At 50.8% G+C, this 18176-nt stretch overlaps 1 protein-coding gene across 1 annotated transcript in view; it reads left to right on the top strand.

Moving 5' to 3' along the window:
• Adamts16 (ADAM metallopeptidase with thrombospondin type 1 motif 16) overlaps nt 1–18176 on the top strand; it is a 122601-nt gene that overhangs the window by 26883 nt on the left and 77542 nt on the right. The window contains exons 4-8 of the mRNA XM_027943926.2: nt 6869–7130; nt 8515–8714; nt 10063–10146; nt 12173–12332; nt 13784–13889. Of these exons, the coding sequence (XP_027799727.2) occupies nt 6869–7130; nt 8515–8714; nt 10063–10146; nt 12173–12332; nt 13784–13889 (812 nt within the window). The remainder of the gene's footprint in view (nt 1–6868; nt 7131–8514; nt 8715–10062; nt 10147–12172; nt 12333–13783; nt 13890–18176) is intronic.

Raw genomic sequence — 18176 nt, 5'->3', positions numbered from 1 at the left:
TTCCGCATTCTGTATATCCCAGGTCACAGAGAAGGGATGTGCACACCTACCACACCCAGGACTCACTGCGTCTCCCCACTTCCTGGTTTGCCTCTGGCCTTTGGGGAGGACTGTGGCCCTTCCTTCAGCCTTTGATTCTGTGCCGCGTTGTTTGCTAGCCTGGCTGTCTCTCAAGGGCACTTCTGGAATGGCTCCTGTGTGCTAATGAGCTACCAAGAGGTGGAGGAAGTAGCCGGCATGGGAGCCCCACAGTCCTGGGTCCCCTGTGTCCTGGGCACGCTCTCAGAGCTTCAGTTTATTTGGTTTCCCAGGCTTTACTGAGGTGTGTCACATGAGCAAGATCTCACCCTTCAGATGCACAGTTCAGTGGGTTTTGTTTTATTTGTTCGTTTTTACTAAATCTATGTGGTTGTGCAACCATCTCCACAATCCAGTTTTAGACCATGTTCGATTCCCCAGAAAGCCCCCCGTGGCATCAGCCCCCCCTCCCAGCCCCACCTGAGCCCTGCCAACCATCCACACACCTCCTGCCACTGTGCCAGCTCGTGGCACTGTACAATGTTGGGCCTCCTCTGCCCTGTTTCATGCAGCATGGTGTCATCGAGTTCATTCACATGGTAGAGTTTCTCAGCACATCAGTCCCTGTCACTGCTGACTGGTGGCCACTCTATGTCTATGTTGCATTTTGCTTACCCAGTCACCAGCTGACAGACAGCTTTGATTTCCTTATCTAAAAGAGCAGAGCTACTGATCCCTGCTGTGCACATCTGCCACAGGGTCATGAACAATAACGTGGCTTGAAGTACCGGGGCGGAGGCCGGGGCATCACAGGGCACTGATAAATGGATGCAGCAGAAGCCTGATGTGACTGTTCCAGACCTTAAGAGCCACGAGATGGAGCAGGGCCACGGCTAGTGGGAAGAGAGAGATCTCCCTCTGTGGCCCAAGTACACAGAGACAGCAGCTGATTGGTGAGCTAAGTGACCGTGGGGTGAGCTCGGGCAGGACTGGCCTGGAGCAGGCAGCCACTCAGCCAGAGGGAAGGGTACCATGGGGTCGCACTCTGGGATGGAACCTGGGTGATTCCAGCAGTGGCTCATGGGTCCAGGTGACGCCTCTGGGGACCCATGGACTCTAATGGGAAATGTGTGCTCCTCCCCTGGCTTCCTCCCGACCCTGCCCATAGCTGCCAGGACATCCCTGGCAATAACTGTCCCTCACTCTTGTGACTCTCTGCACTACCCTCAGCCTTTGGGGCACTCCCCAGCCTGTAGCGCACTCTGCACAGGCCCCTCCCCACTCCACTCCACTCCTCTCCTCTCCTGTCCCCTCCTCTCCCCTCCCCACTCCACTCCACTCCCCTCCTCTCCTCTCCTCTCTTCACCTCCCCAGAAAGCCCCCAGTGGCATCAGCTCCCCTCCCAGCTCCTCTCCTCCCTTCCCCTCCCCCCCCTTCTCCTCTCCTCTCTTCTCCTTTCTTCATGTGGCTCCCTCCCTCCTCCCCTCTCCTCCCCTCCCTTCCCCTCCCCCCTTCCCCTCCCCCCCTTCTCCTCTCCTCTCTTCTCCTCTCTTCTCCAGGCTGCACGTGCTGTTTTCATTCTTTACAAATCCATCCTGTGATCTTGATGGACAGTCTAAGGTGTCTTCTCTTTGCTACCTTTGAAGTGTGTCCTTACACCTGTAATCACCCAGTGAAAGAGCATGAATTTATCCTCCGTCTGCAAACACAGAAGCAGGGGCTCCAGACACCAGCACACACGTGGTGCTTATGCCCAGGAAAGGCAGAGTTAGGACACGAGCCACAAGCCACATGATTAGCCTCAGAAGCCACCTCTGGCCAGTTGGCCACTGTGCTTGCCAGGAGGCCTGGGTCTACCTGCTGCTCCACCATCAAGAACACTGTGACAGCAAGCGCGTCCCCACACTGTGTCATTGCACACTGAGATATGGGAAAGACCCGCAAACAGAGCTCTGGGAGGTGCGTGTCCAGAGGACGAGGGGGAGAAGGCTCTGAGTCCAAGGAAATGGTGATCCCAGAATGGACGTGGTGGCCCCATGGCTGGTGGATTGTAGGCCTCTGGTGGGGCAGGGGGGCAGGAGCCTGGGAGGAATCAGTGGCAGATGGCAGGCTCCTGGAGAGGTGTGACTAGCAGCCACTAGAGGCAAGTCGCCAGTGTAGCTGGCTTCCTTGGCAAGGGCTCACGGTGTCACCTGGGATGACGCTTACTGTCGGTGCGGGCCTCCCGCATTGCAGGAGAGGCCGGCTCTGCGAGCAGTCGTCACTCTCCTGGTACTTTCTGTGTGGCCTATTGATTGGCTCAGCTGACATGAACAGATAGGCTCTAAATCCATGTGTCAGTGGGTGCACAATTAACAAAAAATAACTTTTAACCGTGAAGAATAACAAATGTGATACAGTAGCATCGACCTCTGGGCTCAGAAACAGCTCTGCTCAGCAGTGATGGGACAGACACCTGCCCTTTCCTTCCTCATGGAGGCACTTCGAGTGGATGGTGAGTCCCCAGTGAGGAGTGACAGAGCTGGCCCAGGGGACACAGGCCCCGGGGAGTCCCTTGCAAAGTGGCGAGGAGGTTAATAATCCAGCCGCAGACACCTGCCAGGTGGCGGGCCGCCGCAGCTGTGCATGAGGTTTCTGATGAGTTTCCAAGTAAGAGGCCTCGATTCAGTGGGACGCTCTGACAAGAAGGAGACATCAATCTCCTGTGTTCACCTGTCCTTTAAATACATGTTAAGGACACAGCCAGCTGGTGGGGTGACTCTGTTGCTTACCAAGGAATACTAAAATGTCCACGTGACTGCACTCTGGGTGCTTAGTCAAACTAGCAATTATTAATATAGAATATTGTAACTCAGATAAATCATTAATACAGCAGTGTCATGCTTGGCTTCTTTGTTAATGGAATTCAACTCTGCCAGTGTAAGTAGGTCACTTGCCTGAGCCTTGGGTCCTCCAGCCAGGGCCAGCCAGGAAGGAGCTGAGCCAGGGGAGGTGAGAAACGGGCTTTGTACCTGGAACAGCTGTAGGTGAGGGAGTGAGAGAGAGCGGAGAAGTCGAGCAGAAGGTCCAAAGAGAAGCAGAGCTGTGCTTGGGGTGATCATGATGCTGGGTATGGAAATACTCAGGGTTTCCTTCAGAGGGTCTGAAGCAACCTCAGGGACACCTGAATTACCAGGAAGAATCAGATATCGTCAGGGCAAAGTAGGGTATTTTACACTCATTCTTCCATTAATTCAGTAAACCTTTTTGGAAAGTTTTCTATGGGTCATGTGTTTTAAATATATTGTTAAGTCTCACAAACTCATGGCAAGTGGCTATCCTTTTATCTACTTCCAAGACGACAAAATAGCACAGAGAGTCTGAGCAAGTCATCCCAAGTCACACAGCTAATAAATGTTAGAACTGGATGGTAAAGGCTGGGGAGTCCCATTCTGTTGGCTCTTCTCCAGGAGTTCACTCCATCTTGCAGGGGAGATGCTGAGTAATATTTGTCCTGGGTTCCTTAAGAGCTGATGATGTTCTAAGGGATGGTTTGAAAAATATGGAATCCTGGGCATGTCAGAAAAAAAAAAAAAAAAAAACAAACTTTGAGCAAAACATGGTTTCTTCTCTTTCAGTTCAGTACTCACATGGGTTACCTTCAGTAGTGTGGACAACCCACCTGGGTAGCAGACAGGTAGAAGCACTCAGTAAGTGTTTAGACACTCCCGGGTTCTTAAAGTGCAGAAAGAGGCAGGTCGCCTGGCTTCAGCTGTTACTGAGCCCCACACTGGGCTCTTTGGCACAGCTCCAGGCTTACAGCTGACCTCCCTCAGTCGCTGGCTCTGGAGGCGGAAACGGTGACCAAGCGGTTCACTGCAGCCCTGCCTGGGGGCTGCCTCGCCTCCTGTGCCTGGTCCAGGGCACACGGTGTTTCTCCTCTCAGGTGCTGGACGGCCGGGGCCCCAGGAGGTCCACCCCCCCACAGGGCCGATGGTTCCTCGATAGCTCCCCGGGTTGCTTTGCCAGCCCTCCTGCACCCGCAGGCGCACTGTGGCCAAGCTTGGTCCCCCACGCATGAGAAGCCTGGGCTCCCTCTGGTCACATCTCCTCTCACCCACCTGCTTTCCCCCCGAGTTTCAGTTGTCCCCTCCCAACACCCAACAGCACACCTGTGGGAGGCCAACCTTACCGGTGACTGAGTTACACTCCCCAGCTGGGTGCTGAGGCGCTCAGTCACAGAAATGGGTGTGTCTTGCTACAGCCCCATGGGTGAAGCTATGCTCACCTGTTCCTTTGTAATATAACCCCTTGCCCTGTTTAGGATAGAATCTTCCATGGAAGTGCCTTGTGTGTGTCCCCTCCTCTTACTGTGCCCTTGGGTGTGGCCTACCCAGGTGTCAGTCAACCTGCTGACAGTGGACATCATGAAGATAGACTCAGCCCCTGAAACATGACCCCTTGCCTCATCTGAATAGCTTCTCCTCAATAAAAGGGGTCAGCACGTGCTCTCTCTCTCTCTCTCTCTTTCTGCGGACCCTTAAGGTCAGAGGAGCCATCACAGCAACCCCAAAGATAAAGGTATTTGTGTCTCTTGTGTGGTTGTTTCGTGCAGCCCAGTTTGCCCAGTTTAACTAGAGTGACCCCTGAGCCTTTTAGTTGCGAGAACAGAAACCCGGCACACACCAGCACTCCGACCCCCTCAGGACAGCCCAGAACCCCTCTCAGTGGGCACTGAGGTCAGAGGATGCCTGCGGCCCAACCCCACAGTGAGGATCAGACTCAGCCTCCTGAAATCAGGACCTTCTAGAACCTGATGAGTGTCCTGGAGTAAACAATATCAAAATGGCCTTGGAAAACAGGGGTACCACGAGAATCAGTGAAAGTTCAGTCCTGCCAAGTTCTAAATGATGGATCGACATTCCGTTGGGGCAGTTGATTTATCATAAACTGACAGCCATACTTAATAACGTTTCTAAGAGTTTAAAAAATTCATCTGGAGTCAGTCCCATCATCCTGTCATCCAGCCTTGCCACCGACTCTTTTCAAGAGTATGGCCACCCACAGACGTTTAGACCTTGAGCAGTGGAGTCCCCTCTTGTGCCTCCTGCTTGACTCTCCCTGAAGATAACCACCTCCACAGCCTCTCACATCACGGGGCCCAGCGTGTGTTCCTGGGACCTCTGCTGAGGATCAAGGCTGCAGCTGCTCGGGTGTACCTCTGGGCTGTCCATCAGGGGCCCCATCGGTGTGTGCTAGGCCCCTCTGCTGATCTGATGATGGCTGGGGTTTGCAGTGTGTTAGAGGCAGGTGGTGTGGAGCCTCCCATGTTGTTCTTCCTGCTTTGTGTTGCTTGGCTGTTCAGGGTTTTCTGTGGTCCTATGCGGACATTTGGACTTCTGCTAGTTCTGTGTAGAATGCCATTGGGAGGTCGGTAGGGATCTCACTGGACCCGCAGTGGGCTCTGTGGGCAATGAACTCTGAACAAGCCTGACTCTTCCACCCATGTATGTGGGATGTCTTTCCACTTTTTCTGACCTCCTCAGTTACTTCCATCAGTGTTTTCAATCTTCATTGCCGACGTCTTTCACTTCACTGGTTGAATTCATTCCTGGGTGTGTATTGGGAACTATTGTAGGGGGGATTGCTGTCTTGGATTTTCAGGAAATCTCCTGTTGGTGGAGAGGAACACTACTGATCTATGCATATCAATTCTGTTTCCTGCAACTTTGCTGAGCGCGTTGATCAGCCAGTTGTGGTGCCCTTTGTTTCTTCCTCTTGCCTGATTGCTCTCACTGTGTGAGTCTGAGTTCTGAGCCTCAGAAACCTCCCAGCAAGATGTCCGCATGGCTTCTGTGTGGGGCACTGTCGTGTGGAGGAGCCTGGCTTCTGTACCTAATTCATTCAGCGTTCTGGCCATGAAAGGATGGTTCTTACCTTGTGAAATGACATCCCTGGCTCTCCTGCAATGAGCTTGTGTGACTGGCGTTGTCGAAGGTCCTTCTAGCTCTGGGCTGAACCTCACTTCATCATGGTGAGGATCCTGTGAATGGTCCATCTTTTCTACTCTGCAGGGAGTGCTGACAAGATGTCTTCTGCAAAGTGTCCGCAGGGTCCATCCTGGAGGTGGATAGGGCGGGCGGCTGTGGTATGGTCTCCTGAGCTGCTCCCACACCTGTCTGTCTGTCTGTCCTCATTCTCACCAACAGCCATCATCAAACTTTAAGATGCTCATCGCTCTGAAAGGGAGAAAACATAGTCTCTCAGATGTGTTTCCTTGTTCAGTCTGTTGTACTGAACAGTGTTTTCATGGAATCACTTTGTTTTTTTTTTATTTCCTAATGGAGAAAATTTAAATATCTTGCTTAGAAAGATCTTTCAGTTTCCCTAAGTAATTCTCTCATGCTTTCTTCTTGATTAATTTTTAAGTTATACTTTTCTAGAAAGCGTCACATGTTATTCCAGTTGTAAAATTCATTTGAACATAGTTTTCAAATTATTAGGATTCCATTTTGATCTGTCTATCTGGGACTCTTCCTGATATTGCATGGAAGTCTGTGCTTGCGTTCCCTCTGCCTTTTTGGTTTAAATTAGCCAGCTTTGGTTGTAGTGAGCCCTCTGTCTGTGCCTGGAGCTGGGTCACAGAACCGTTCCATGCAGATCTCTCCAGAGGGACGCATACTGGATGAAGGGGCTCAGCTGTGTGCGGGGACCCTGCCATTTCTCATTCTTGGCCCAGGTTTTCCAACAAATGCTCCCCTGGAGAGAATAGCATGTTCCCGAGAGAACCCTCTGAAACGTGAGGCTTGGGGAGTCACCGCTGCAGCTTCGGTGGCTCATCCTGCTCTCCCTCCTGCTCTTGGTTTTCTAGGCCGGCATGATAAGGACCGAGGAGGCCGACTACTTCCTGACACCTCTCCCTCCACACCTGGCAGGGAGGCTGAAGGGCTCTGAGCAGGGTGGCCCTGCCTCCCACGTGCTGTACAAGAGAGCAGTGGAGCCCCCGGCCCCCCGAGCACCCACCGGCCTGCTGCTCACCAGGACCGGGGAGCCAGCCAGCCCAGGCCTGCAGGGCCTCAGTGACAACCTCGGGCTGTGGCACAGGCAGCACTTCTGTGGAAGACGCAAGAAATGTACGTAAGGCCGTTCTTCCCGTGAATGTAAAGATTTGATGTCTGTGTAAGCCAATGGAAAATATTGATTTCCTTCAAGACACACCTACCTGCAAGATGACGTCTACAGCTGCGATCACGACCCTGGAGCAGGGTTCTGGACTTTGTCAGGTGCCAACTCAGGGTATCAGGGTGGAGCACCGCTCCCTGGGAGATGGAGCCTTTTTTCTTTTCTTTTAAACAAACTGTTCCCTGGACAGAAAAGTGACACTCAGAAGCACAGAACCCACCAGACATCTTCAGAAGAACCCTGTCCCCTCTGCTCAGGGGTTCTGTATTTTGGAGGTTTGGGTTTGTTGAGGCCTACATGGCTTCCTACCGAGGCAATTTGTTTACGCATGCATTCACAGGCTTCGCCACATCACACAGCACACCCACAAGGTGTCATCATCTGCAACTCACCACCAAAGTTTTAGGGACAGCTCTGTCTGGCTTGGCTCCTTAAGGGGTGACCTGTTATTTACGTTTATGTGGAACCCTCTCACAAAGTCAGGAATGCACCTTCCTGGAGTTCCCCTCGTTCCTTGAGCTGTCCCTAGAGCATCCCCTGATTGTCCCGGGTTCCCAGGGCATCTGAAAACCCTGGCTTCCCCCACCCCTGCCTCCCCTGTGGCTGGTTTGATGGCCGCTCTACCAACCCCCTGAAGCAGAGGGGAGTCAGGGGCAGGTGCTCAGCAGACCTTGGTGAACAGGAAGAAAGTCCCTTGGCCCAACCAGCCGGATAAGCACCACTCAGGCCATCTGACCCTATAAATAAAACCCATGGGACACATTCCTACGATCTTGAAAATCCCAAACCTGGATGAACTAGGTCAGTGGGTTCAGTCTTCTGTCTTTGGACTTCCCTGGGGTGGTCCTGGTCTCCTGCCTCAGGGCAGTTCACACTTAGGAGGGCTCTTCCCTCTGCGCCTCGGGTTCAGAAACAGAGGCTTGCTTTCTATGTCCCTCTGTCCCTCTTGGAGACAGCAGACTCAGGTAGATTGATTTGCTTAAAGTCAACAGTGAGCTTTTATTCCAAACCCACATTTCCACAGTAGAAATAAGACCAAGGGCTCTGGGCCACACCACCCAGACCCGAGGGCTTCTAGGAGGGATTCCAAGGGGGTCATCTTCACTCCCTCTGCCTGCGCAGTGCCATCCTAGAACCCCACGGGCTCCTGCAGAGACTGGAGGGGTCCCACAAAGACCAGCCCCAGGGTGGCACTTGCGCCCACCTTGGTTACATCAATGTGATGGCGAGGGGTGAGAGCTCAGAAAGCTTTGGTGATGTCACTACCCCGCTCCCCATGTTCATCTGGGCTTGAGGGGACCGCTGCCTTATTTCTCCCCCTGTGTTGCTTCACAGATGCACCCCAGCCCCCCACAGAGGACCTCTTCGTCCTTCCGGATGAGTACGAGTCTGTCCCCCGGTGCCGGCGCTCACTCCTCAAGTCCCACCGGAATAAAGAACTGAACGTGGAGACCTTGGTGGTGGTCGACAGGAAGATGATGCAGAACCACGGGCAGGAGAACATCACCACCTACGTGCTGACCATCCTCAACATGGTAGGGTGGGCCGCCAGCACGGGCCTGTACGATGTCCAGCTGGGTGGGCGTCTCTGGGGAAGAAACGCTCAGTGGGTGGCAACCCTGCTTTAGTGTGTTCCTGTTGAAAGAGCCCTTCTCTGAACTTCAGAGGGTGTCATAAAGAGGAGACGTGAACAGACCCCTCTGCAAGCCCGTCTGCCCTGCAGTGTTTGGGGTTCAGTGGCTCTTCCTCTGATAGGACTCCCTAGGAGGGTCAAGGAGTTCAGTACAGTAAATCTGTCAGCAGTATCTGTGCTTTTAAGTGAGAATGTAGATGCACCCACTTTTCTAGGAGTGCTGATGTTCAGGTGTTGAGTGTGAGGTTTTTAATCTACTACAAAAACTCTAAAGCAGTATGACCTGGCAGAACATCGTCTCACACAGTGTCCTCCTCTCTAACCTGCAGCTGCAGGGATTCTTCAGGAGCAAGGAGAGGGGTGCTGACCCCACAGCACGGGAGTGAAATCTGGATCCCAGACGGCAAAGTCTAGGATCTTTGAATGTTTTCAAAAATAGTTCAATGACACTATTTTGAATGCATTCCTGATTCTTCACCATCAGTAAGCAGCACCCAAGTGTCTCTTTGCACAGATCTGTGATTTTCATTGCTAGCATCACTTTGGGCGGTCGAGTCGTGTGGCTTATGAAGTCAGGGACTGAGGGAGGGTTCAGAAGGTGCCCAGCAGGGCAGGGCTCTGGGCGCTCTTCACGGAGGGCCATAGCACCAGCCTGCTCCGAGTGAGGGTGGTGTCTGTGCCCCTGGTGTGGAGTTGTCCTCATATCTCTGTGTCTTGGGGCCACACTGTCCCTGCTGTTGACCAGGGACACTGCACTGATCCTTCACGTCTGCTTCCTGTTCCGTTGTCTCTCGAGGTTGCTCTGTTCTGCCTTCGCCTTCTCACACGTGCCCTCTCTTTCTCCGGTCCTCTGCTCTCCTCCTCACCAGTTCTCTGTGTGCCTGGGCTTCCTCACCAGGAGAGCCTGGGGCCTGCTTGGCTTAGTTGGTCATCCCTGTGAGTAAAGCAGTGCGCCTGTTCTGCATGCTCACTACCATGAGTAAAGCAGTCCCCTCTGTTCTAAGGAGGACACTTGCCCACCCAGGGCCTGGCCATCCCTTCAGTGGGGTTGGACAGGAGGTGAACCCCCACCTCGCGCCTTCACCTCCAGGAGCACATTGTGAGGACTGACCAGTGGCCTTTTGATGTGTCTATGCCTGTCTGACAACATGAGAGCATGAAAATTGCCCTCACCCTGGGGGACGCAGGCAGTGTCCGTGCAGTAGGGGACATGTGGCTGTTCGGGGTCTGATGTGGATTTGCTCTTCCAGGTGTCTGCTTTATTCAAGGATGGAACCATAGGGGGAAACATCAACATCGCAGTCGTAGGTCTCATCCTTCTAGAAGACGAACAGGTACAGTGCCCTCGAAACCAGCAGCTTTCTTTTTCCCCAGAAAATTAAGTGAAAAATGATGTTTTTCCCTTATAGTAAAAATCACATTCTGTGGATTCTTTACATCTCTTTCTCTTAGGAACAGTTGATTTTGCAGTCAGGATTTTTTTTTTTTTTTTAGTTGTTTTAAAGTGTGTGTGTGTGTGTGTGTGCATGCGCAGTAAGGAACACTCTTTTAATTGGCCTATGATTGGAAGTGGAATGAAAAGCTGCCTTAGAACTATGGGTGGGAACGCTGGGGATACAGGGTTCGGCCGCTGTGTCCGTGACCTTCTGGGGGCAGTTGGAGTGCAGCTCCTTCTGCCTTCTGCTGGAGGAGTAAAGATGCTGCAGCCTGTAACTGACCCGGGCTGAGGGCCGTGCTGCCCTACCCATCACCTCTGCTCCTGAGCCGAGTGCCCGCACCTGACCTCACCACCTTTCCTCACGAAGACTCTGAATGTCTACCACTTACTATGAGAGCACGTAGACCCCAAGTTCTGTGGGATCCCAGTAGCAGTGTGTGGAAGCACCTCTCTGTCCCCTCCAGACCCCTAGGGGACACTCGAGGACCCCTTAGAGGCACGCATAAACAGTGGAGGGCATCTTGGTCATGAAAGGTGACCACTTGGGTCTTCCCCAATCTGATTACCGACTCAGCAAAGGAGAGTGTGCTCTGGACCCAAGTGAGGACAGGTGTCCATTTCCACCTTGGTGACGCATCAGTGTTTCCTGCTAGCCACAGCTTTCTTGTTTGTAGAACAAAGAATTTTTAGACAGAACCTGAGCCCATTCATGAGCTGTAAGATCACTGTTTCCCCACGGGGTGAGGGGACGGGGGGAGGTGTGTCTGCCTGGGCAGGGCTGTGTCCAGCCTGGCTGGTCAGGGAGGATTACCTCACTGTCCTTTTTGTGAGTGTGTGCCTGGGGAGAGCCCCAGACCAGCAGGGCTTCTCAGGTGACAGGTTAATTATTCCTTGTATTAAAACGTTTTCGCCTTGGAATCCATCCAAGCGGCAAAGAATAAGCAAGGTTATCTTTTGATCATACACCTGTGTTAACTTTAATTAGTGCCATGTTCCTGGAAATCTGCCGCTGAGGAATGCAGGCGCACCACAGTGTGGACGCACAGCACTTAGCTTGGATGCATTTGTCTCTCCAGAAAAAAACAAAATAAACATTTAAGGAGAAAACATGTTTAGTGACCGAGAGGCAAAGGTTTTGACCCCACTCCATCAGTGGAGCTCTCAAAAAGATGGTGTACTGAAACTGAGGCCCCTGTCCTGATTCTCCCTGGCCACCCACAGGACATGGTTGCATTCCTGTCTTAGTGGCTCAGAAAGCTCTGGGCAGCCTGCTCTGATGGATGCTCCTGCATACCCCGAATTCCCCAGTTCCCATGAGTTCCCCAGTTCTTCACTCTGGCATATCCCTGTTCTTCTGCTAGAAGTTGGTGTTTATGGACGTCTTTCTGGATGGTTCCCTTCTAGTTGAAGGGCGCCTCCCAGAAATAAGACCCCTCTGCTTCTGTCCTAGGATGGTTACTTAATGGAACTCTGTAACAGTGAACAGCTAGGGGGCATGGCTGGAGATTACCACTTGCCAGCCGGGTTATGAAATGAGCATCCTATCACTGGCTATGTGTGTTTGTCTGTATAGGAAAACCATGCTTGAATGATTCTGTTACCTTATGTAACTCTGCCAATGTTTTCCAAAGGTTTTAAATGCAAAAAAAAAAAAAAAAAAAGATGCACCAACGTTCTTTCTTGAGTCACTGAACATGCATTCAGGCTCAGCCAGACATATACCAATTGTTTATAAACAGAAAAGTACATGAGTCTCTGCACTGAATTTGTCAGGGTTTCTTTTGCATAAAATGCACGCATTAGCTTACTGCTATCCGGGTCCACCTTTGTATTTGAAATCCAAGTCAATGATGATTGGCGATGATGATAAGGTCTTGAAACATTTCCCTCCATGTTCACGGGGCCTTGGCTCTCTTGCACAGCCAGGGCTGGTGATAAGTCACCACGCAGACCACACCTTGAGTAGCTTCTGTCAGTGGCAGTCGGGATTGATGGGGAAGGACGGGACTCGCCATGACCACGCCATCCTACTGACCGGCCTGGACATATGCTCCTGGAAGAATGAGCCCTGCGATACTCTAGGTAAGACCCTCCAGCAGAGGTTGTGGGCCATGTGGGGTGTGCCCTTCCATGGGCCGTGTGGGTGTTGAGGATTTCTGCCCTGTCCACATCCACAAGCCGCAGCTACTGCTGAGCATAATTGTGGGGAAGAGACTGCCTTCCCTGCACAGCTGGGGCTCAGTCCGGGAGCAGGCTCTTGTTCATCCAGAGTGACATGAGACAAGGAAGGTCGCTCAGAGTTTGACTCTCCATCTCTTCTGATGTGGGACATATTTTTTTTTCCATTTTTTCTACCACACGTGAGAATGGGCTAATAGATCCAAGTTATACACAGAAGATCTCACTAAGCAGCAGAAACAGCACATTTATGAATATTTATAACGATAGCATAAGATATTGTGCTCTTCATTTTCCCTTTTCTCTGTAAATATCTCAATCTTAGCAAGTTGGCAAGCTTTAGCTATTTCTAAGGCTGGCTGCAACCCAGAGGCGGGCTTTGTAAGGCAGTGGGCCCCTAACTCCAACACCCTGGAACCTTCTCTTACTCTCTTTGTTCCCTGGTTCTCAGAGGAATGCTTTTTGTTGGAAAATCTCTTGGGCAGGACTCTGTCTAGCACAAGTTTATCCTATTGTGTGGAGTTCCCACAGTGGCCTAACTGCTTGTCCTTTGAAGGGGACCTGCTTACAAGTCTGGCCATTGGCTGTCCCTAGAACACTCAGATTTTAGGGTGGTCCTTAGCACTCCACCTAGGAGAGTGGCCCACTGTGCCTCACCATGGCCCGTGCCTACCCTGCTTTCCTTCTGGGAGTCTGCAGTGGTCCATGTCAGGCATGGTGCCCCCATGACCAGCTTCTAGTAAACCCTGGAGGCTGAGCCCCACTGAGCCTCCCAGCTGCTGGACAGCACCTCACACTGTGGTCACACTCACTGCTGGGGAGATAAGCTGTGTCCCCAGTGGGGAAGGGTCTCAGAAGTTCACCCTGGTTCCCAGACTCTGCGCCATGTGACTTTTCCCTTGGCTGCTTTTGATCTGTCTCCTTCTGCCGTAAGCCACAGCCGTGATGTGCCAGAGACCCATCAGAAGTGAGAGAATCACGGAACAGGGGTGGGCTTGGGGCCTCCTGACACACCCGTTCTCTACGGGCTCTTCCAGTGGCTTTGTGAACCCAGGTGTAATAGGGAAACACAGTAAACCCTCTTCTGTTTGGCCCCAGTTACAGCCTGTGCCAGGCGCATGGCCTAGAAACATGAGCCGTCTTCCATGGGACGGAGTCCTTGGGCTCCCGGGGAGACCACTTCCCCACATTCCCACACATGATCACATCCCTCCACGACTGTCCAAGGGTGGTCCGTTTCATGTTTCCCCAAATGAAGGTGAGGACCAGATTGTATCACAGGGCAGAAAATAGATATTTACTTACTCTTTATATGACAACACTAGTATAGATTGTCTCAATCTTTTGCCCCATAGGATTCGCGCCCATAAGTGGAATGTGTAGTAAATACCGCAGCTGTACGATTAATGAAGATACAGGTCTGGGACTGGCCTTCACCATCGCCCATGAGTCTGGACACAAGTAAGCCCATCTCTAGGGAGGGTGCAGCCTGGGGCCCTTCCTAACTGGGTGATCAGCATAGGGTCACCAGGGCGTTAAATCATGTCTCTAGAGGGAGTTCACATGCAGACTGTGAGATGTCAGTTGTAAAATGCTGTCATTAGACACCCGACTTCAGTGTTGTAACTGGTTTTGAACTGAGGTGGCATCTCATTGCACCAGGAGGCTCCGTCTAGCTGGACAGGGTCCTGGGCAAGTGGCTCTCATCAAGGTTGCTGTGATGCTGGCGTCCGTCTTCTTTGTACATGAAAACCTTACACTTACACCTGTAAAATGGGGGGAAAAAGTCTAGCAATTACTTATGGCAGCTGTGAGACTCAGGTAAGCTTTCTTTATCTGATATTGCTGTAGCTGATTAACTTCATGGATCTGTTCATTAAAAGGGTTGAAGGGTCCTACTTGCAGCCCAAGCAGCCAGGGTTTCCTACAGGTGACCTCATGAGCACACAGGCCAGGAGTGGGGTGTAGATAGTGTCCTGTGCATTGAAACTGTATTGGAATTCAGCCCAGAAAATGTCCTAGACATTTCAATTTTTCTTTTTCTTTTTCTTTTTAAATTTTAAGCTGATTTTACTGGCAAAAAAAAAAATCAAAAGAGGTGTTTGTGATTTGTGTTTCTGCAAAGCTAACTTTTCTATCCCCTGTTGAAAAACAAACTAAGTCACAGACTCATGTTACCCACACCCATTCAGGCGTGTGTGTGTGTGTGTGTGTGTGTGTGTGGTGTGTGCATGTGTTGTGTATGGTGTGTGTGTGGTGTGCAGTGTGTATTGTGTGCATGTATTGTGTGTGTTGTGTGCGTTGTGTACAATGTGTATGTATTATGTGCATGTGTTGTGTGTGTGGTGTGTGTATTGTGTGCATGTGTTGTGTGTGCATTGTGTGTAGGGGTGTGGTATGTGTATTGTGTGTGTGGTGTGTGTAGTATGTGGTGTGAGTGTATTGTGTGCATGTGTTGTGTGTGGGGGGTGTATGTTGTGCATGTATTGTGTGCATGTGTTGTGTGTGTGGTGTGTGTATATTTTGTGTGGTGTGAATGGTGTGTGGTGTGTGGTGTGTGCAATGTGCATGTATTGTGTGCATGTGTTGTGTGTGCATTGTGTGTGGGGGTGTGGCATGTGTATTGTGTGTGTGTGGTGTGTGTGCCTGTGTGTGCACATTTATGCACACACATGTGTGACCTCTGTCTGTGGAACTACATGGGGCTCTGCAGCTTAGACTCCGTGTGACCTGAAAATGACGCTCCATACCCCATTACTGATCCCTTTATCATTAGAGGTAATGATTGACTATTTCATTGCCTAGAAAATTACACCTATACTCTATAAGGCTTTCGGTTAAATCATAATTGTATTTTTAATAGTCTGCTGGAGTAAAAACTTCAAAAACCTTCATTATTGTAGCAACACGAGGATCTTGCTGTCCTCTGAACCATACCTGAATTTAATTAAACTATCAAGGCAAGAAATATTTAAGTCACCCGGACTGAGCCGTCAGCGTTTGATAAGAGGTTGAGATATGGGCGCTGGCAGTGCCGGCCGCTGCAGGAGGTGAAGCCGACTGACGCGAATCTGGATGCCTCTAACAGGGCTCTCCATCCCCAGGTCAACAGGGACCAGAGTCGGCCAATTGTTAGTAGTTCCTTTCCTCACTCAGCCTGGGCCTGATGGCTGAAGAACTTCCTTAAAACGAGAGAAATGTAGATCACTTGAGAGTGGGATTGCAGGTGGGTGGGAAGGAAGGAGCTCCCATGAGGAGGGAGAGTGATGGGAGAATGACCTCCAGAAGCAACCCCATCCTCTGGACCAGCGGCAGTTCAGAGGACAGTGCAGGGGAGAGACCCAGAGCTCTAAGAGGCAATGTTGTCGACGAAACAGCTTCTGCTCACGCCGAGAAAGCAGGAAATGTGTGTTTGGGGCATAAGCTAAGTACGCAAACCAGCGATCGCTGTTATGATAATAGTAGTAGCCATGATGATGGCAATGCCTGTTTTGGATCAGGCAACTTTTGTAAAATTTGTGCAGCGATTTCACAGACAACTCAAACTGAGGAAACCACTTAGGAAAATCTCTTAAACTGCTTTCCCCAACTGAGGGGTCCAGGCTGAGTATTCAGCAAATGTGTGTGTGTGTGGAATGGGGGTGAGTGAGCCAGAATGTGAGCGGGGAGGAGGACAAATGAAGGGTGGAGCTTTAGGTCTGACAGCTCCAAATGAGAAAGGCCACAGCACATGACATCAGTAATAAACGTCATATATTTTACTTTAATTGACTTGAAGACAAGCACATTTATTGCATTCATGAATTTTATTCTATTTCTTGAGGAAGGAATTTCAGGTTTGATGCAGGGATCAGATGCCTTGGCACAGACATTGTGCCTTTACCATATCTTTGGCAAGGAGCTCCAACGAGGGTCAAATTTGAATTCCACATGTTGAGGGTTAAAAAGTAATTTTTCATCTATTAGGACTTTTGCTGTGGAAGACACATGAACGTCCTGGTTCAGAGGTGACAGCCATGTCCTGGGTCCTGTTCACGATGGAGTGTGTATCTAGCTTCACACTCCATGATCTCTCACCTTCAGCGCAACTCAAGGAAGGATCGTAATTTATGCCCATCCACTTTCTTCTAAGTTGTTTTCATCCACCACCTACTTGCCCTTCATACTGGGGAATCCGACCTAACAATAGAAATTGTCAAGAACAGGTGGTTTGGAGAGACTGGAGCCGGAATCCAGATGTGCATTCTGCTCCAGTACAAGGCGATGAACCAGGATTGCTGAGTGAACACGGTTCAAGGAGAGTTTTCTAGTTATATTAAATGTCTTGAAGCAGGACATAGAGTTTGCTACAAGTGGTGTTGATGAATCACACAGATGCACAGAGGGCAGAAGGCACCTGTGGAAGAGTGTGTCTGGACACAAGTCCATTGGAGAATTCCCTTTGCTAAGAGAAGTCATACCATTTGGTGGGCAGGGCACAGATTCCAGATTCATGGGTTCTATCATTTGGAGGCTGGGGCCTCCAAGAAAACTGAGATGGCATGAAGGCCCCCCTCCAAACCCCAGATCTTGCAATCAAGTCAGAATGATTTCAGGCATGTCACTCAGAGTAATGGGAACAAGTTTATTGAAGCGATAGGATCACCTGAGTGGTGACTGGAGGCAGGTGGGGTGTGGCTGGAGGAGGTGGCTCATGGGGGGTGTGGCTGTGGGGCATGTATTTTGTATCTCCTGGAGAGTGGAGTCTCTCTCTGCTTCCTGATCTTCATGTGAGCTGCTTCTCTCTGCCTCACTCTTCTGCCATGAGCCCCCCGGGAATGGAGTCTTCTCTCTATGGATTGAGACCTCTGAAACCGTGAGCACCCAAATAAACTTTTTCTCCCCTATAGTTGTTCTGGTCAGGTCCTTTAGTCACAGCAGTGAAAAGGCTGATTAAAACAGGGCCTGTATTTCTCCTGTGGTTTGCAGAGAAATGTAACATATCCTGGCAACTAAACCAGCATGGGCTGCATGTAAATTACTTTTCAAAAGTGAAAGCAGCTTGGAAGGCTGAGACAGAAGGATTTCAAGTTCAAATTCAGCCTCAGGGAAAAAAAAAGAAAAAGAAAAAAGTGAGTCATGAAGCAACTCAGTGAGACCCTGTCTCTAAATAAAATACAAAAATTGGGTTGGGGATTGGGTTCAGTGGTTAAGTCCCCCTGAGTTCCATCCCTGGTACCAAAAAAAAGAAAAAAAAAGTGAAAGCATGTGGGGTCAGCACCGTGGGCCCAGACTATAGAATTATTCCCTTGACTTGATGTCCCCACCATGCCCTCTGTCTGCCCCTGTCACTATCAGAGCTCACAGAGCATCACCCATCAGCTCTTACATGGGCTTGCCATCTGCAATCAGGAGAGCCCCGGGAGCTCCCCAGTGCACATGCAATATGAACCATTATGAACCATACTAGCTGAGCTGCACATGTCCATTTTACAGAGTAGGCTTCAAGAGTTACCCTTGTGCTGTGTCTCAGACCACTAAGACACCACCAAAGCGTGATTACCGCGCTGAGGGGATGTGTGATCCTCCAGGCCTGGCTCCCCTGAATCCACGCGCCCAGTCACTGGGCACAGTTTGCATCTGCCCACAGGGCATTGTGTAGGAATCTATTGAAAAAGCAACCCGTGCCCTCCCAAATTCTAAGAAAGAAGACAAAGTAGACATGCCATGCGAGGGATGGAGTAAAGAGGGGTGTGGGCATTGCAAGAG

This window comes from Marmota flaviventris, chromosome 5 (genome assembly GCF_047511675.1).
Source record: "Marmota flaviventris isolate mMarFla1 chromosome 5, mMarFla1.hap1, whole genome shotgun sequence".
In the NCBI taxonomy this organism is placed as follows: Eukaryota; Metazoa; Chordata; class Mammalia; order Rodentia; family Sciuridae; genus Marmota; species Marmota flaviventris.
This window is presented reverse-complemented; position numbering and strand designations above follow the sequence as displayed.